Raw genomic sequence first — 3,035 nt, 5'->3', positions numbered from 1 at the left:
ACTGGTGTCCTGTGCTTTTCACAGATGAGGGGAGCAAGTTCACAGTTAGCACACGAAAGAGTTTGAAAAAGCCAATGAGAACGTTATGTTGCCTGGTTCATCACTGGGTCAATGGTTTTTTGGGGGGAGGCACATCCATGGAGGGACACAAGACCTCTACAAACTGTGCAATGAAATCCTTGGACCCACTGTCAGACCCTACACTGATGCGGTGCGCCCTGGGTTCTTCCTGATGCATGACTATGCAGGCAGTTCCTGGAGGATGAAGGAGCATGTACCAGTGACTGGCTGGCCCCCATGGTCACCTGACCTAAATCTATAAGAACACCTCTGGGACATTATGTTCATGTCCCTCCTCTGGCACCAGGTTGCACTTCAGAATGTTCAGGAGCTCAGTGATCCCCCAGGATACCATCCACCAGTTCATTAGGAGCATGCCCCAACATTTTCAGGCATACAAACAAGCACATGGAGCCACAAAAACTATTAAGGACCCTTTTGAGTACCCGCAGTCATTTTATTTTATTTTTTGGCAAACTGAACTAGCATGCCATATCCTTTTTTCACTTTGATTTTCAGCGTGTCTTTGAATTCAGCCCTCAGATCCATCCAACAATGTGGCATCCTTTTGTGCCCAGTCCGTATGAGTCTAGATACCCAGCATGATTTTTTAATTAAATTGTTCCTTTAATTTTTTTTTGAGCAGCGTAAAATGCTAATAGGGCGTTGTTTTGACGGTGGTGGTGTCTGATTATTTACATAAGACAATGGCGGTGAACCTGGAGGGGCCTTATGTGCCTAGAACCCCAGAAGATTTGCCGCTGAGTGAAAAGCTCTGTTTTGACGCACAATGGTCACTTTTGGATCCATTTCCTGTTCAGTTCAGGTATATGGTGTTCCACTGAAAAAGAAAAATCATTTTCTTATTGATGTCAGTATGATTTACAGCCAAGGGTTTGGTCACTTCAGAGATGGAATGATGACAATAATGATGTGCTGATGGGATGAACCGCGCTGCTACTCCTGTCTCTGTGTGGGCGTTGTTAAAACTCCTGAAGCGGGGAGGCAGTGCGTTTATTTACGCAGTATATTTCCCTCCTATTGGTCCGATTATAGAAGCTGTTCTGATGACACAGCCAAATCTCCAGTGATAAAAAGATAGACGCCAAGACGCGCTAGAGAAACGGGTGTCGGAGGGCGGACAGCGAGCAGTTTCATGGTAGATGTGCCTCTGCGACTCTTAACAAGGCTGGAAGTATCGGTCCGATTCCTGAGGTACCGAGTCTGGTTTTTACACTTTTTCTTTCTCTCAAACTTTAAACTAGAGGACATTTTATTTCCCTTTTATTGGTAATGATAACAAATAGACGAAGGAACATAAAAAAAAAAACTTGCAGATACGTGCGCTCTCCGCTAACGCGATTCTCAGTTTCAGTAATTTCTTTAATTCCAGTCTGGTGAAACATTTGATGTGGTGTTTCTCTCCCCTCACTGACTCTGTGTGTGTGTGTCTGGATGTTTTTGAAGAATGGAGTGGTATGTCCTGGTGCTGATGCTGAGCTTGCCGCCCTGCATCCACACAGATTGTTCTTCACAGTGTCAGAAATGCGCGCAGCAAATCCTTAGCCCCGATGAAGCTTACAGCAGCCTGGTAAGAAAGTTCAAAAGGGAAATTTAAGATGACTTCATAATCTTGTTGCTGATCCAAAATGATAGAAATTTCTTCAGTGTGTTATTCTAACTGTAATCATCTAAATCCTGGAGTTAAAAATCAGGCAAAAACATTAATAAAATCTAGGAATATGCAGTAGCCTGTGTGTATATATAGTTTTGAAATTTCCCGTTCGACTGGGAAGTAAGGCGCAGACGCCGAGCTTTACCACAAACATAACTCACAAGTGGGAAATGTAACGTGCGTTCAGGTATAGTGCGCCCTGCTGATGTCCCCTGGTTTCCCGATCTTGTCTGTGTCCTGCAGTCGTGCAGCGCCGAGTGTGAGGGCCAGCTGGAGAGCTGCAGCCAGGCTCCGCGGTTGGCCGACTTCAGCCAGGATGAGGCTGCTGCTGCGGAGGAGAGCCAGCAGGCGGATCTGGTCAAACGCTACGGCGGCTTCATCAAGAGGATCGACAAGAACAAGAACAAAATATTCACCTCTCCGTGGCGCGACAATTACATCCTAAAAGGTGCCTCGCTCCCCAAGAAATATGAGCTCTTTTTGAAGAAGCTGGAAGATAGAGACGCAGATACAGCGGAGCAGGCAGACGACACGGAGGATCACATCCTCCGTGGTTATGTTAAACGTTACGGCGGCTTTTTACGGAAATTCGGCCCAAAGTCAAAGAGAAGTAGTTCCGTGGAGCAGGAGGACCAGGAGCCCGAGGAGCTACAGAAGCGCTACGGAGGCTTCATGAGGAGAGTCCGACCAAAGTTGAACAACCTGAAGTGGGACAAGCGGTACGGAGGGTTTCTGCGCCGTCACTTCAAAATCTCTATGCGCTCAGTGGAGGAGCCCTATTTCTCCTATGACGAGCTGACCCTATAGACACAGTCGTAGGAGAACTCAAAGGAACTTGCACAGGTTTACTTGAAATGCCATAATTGAAGTATCATATGCCTGCTGAGCTCGCCTAGATTCGGCTGCCTTCTGTGTAACATTTGTGTAATTTGCATCATCGCCTTTCCTTCAATAAATGCTTGTTTAATAAAATCATAAATAAATTCACCCTCCTTTTAAATGTATTTGATTTTTTTGCACACAGGAAGATATGGCGCGGTGTTCGCTTTGAGAGCGATTTAACAATTTTACGTTGCTGTTTCTCTTGTTGCGGCCGCTGTTTGCACTCAGGCTGGTTGTTTTTGTCCTCATTTTGAATTTCCCAGTAAAACGATGTAGGCTTTGTGTCAGTGTTCCCGTTTTATTATTCAAAACAATACTTGACATAATAGATACTTACGTTAATTTTTAAAAACAATATATATAATTAATATTAACAAACAATAAAAAATAATTCTGTTTACTTCTAACGACACCAAAA

The 3,035-nt window shown here is 44.6% G+C and overlaps 1 protein-coding gene across 1 annotated transcript; it reads left to right on the top strand.

The window, feature by feature from the left end:
- Positions 1-1,190: 1,190 nt before the first annotated feature.
- pdyn (prodynorphin) lies at positions 1,191-2,716 on the top strand. The gene is made up of 3 exons (XM_063464166.1): positions 1,191-1,275; positions 1,528-1,651; positions 1,979-2,716. The coding sequence occupies exons 1-3, from the start codon at positions 1,217-1,219 to the stop codon at positions 2,540-2,542; spliced, it is 747 nt and encodes a 248-aa protein (XP_063320236.1). The 5' UTR covers positions 1,191-1,216; the 3' UTR covers positions 2,543-2,716.
- The last annotated feature ends 319 nt before the right edge of the window (positions 2,717-3,035 follow it).

Source organism: Pelmatolapia mariae, linkage group LG20, assembly GCF_036321145.2.
Source record: "Pelmatolapia mariae isolate MD_Pm_ZW linkage group LG20, Pm_UMD_F_2, whole genome shotgun sequence".
NCBI lineage: Eukaryota > Metazoa > Chordata > Actinopteri > Cichliformes > Cichlidae > Pelmatolapia > Pelmatolapia mariae.
The sequence above is the reverse complement of the archived record's forward strand: the minus strand, read 5'-3'. Positions and strand labels throughout refer to the sequence as shown.

Coding starts and splice junctions, on each gene's coding strand:
- pdyn (XM_063464166.1), top strand. CDS start 1,217: ATGGTAGATGTGCCTCTGCGACTCTTAACAAGGCTGGAAGTATCGGTC. Junction 1,276..1,527: donor GTATCGGTCCGATTCCTGAG/GTACCGAGTCTG, acceptor ATGTTTTTGAAG/AATGGAGTGGTATGTCCTGG. Junction 1,652..1,978: donor ATGAAGCTTACAGCAGCCTG/GTAAGAAAGTTC, acceptor TGTGTCCTGCAG/TCGTGCAGCGCCGAGTGTGA.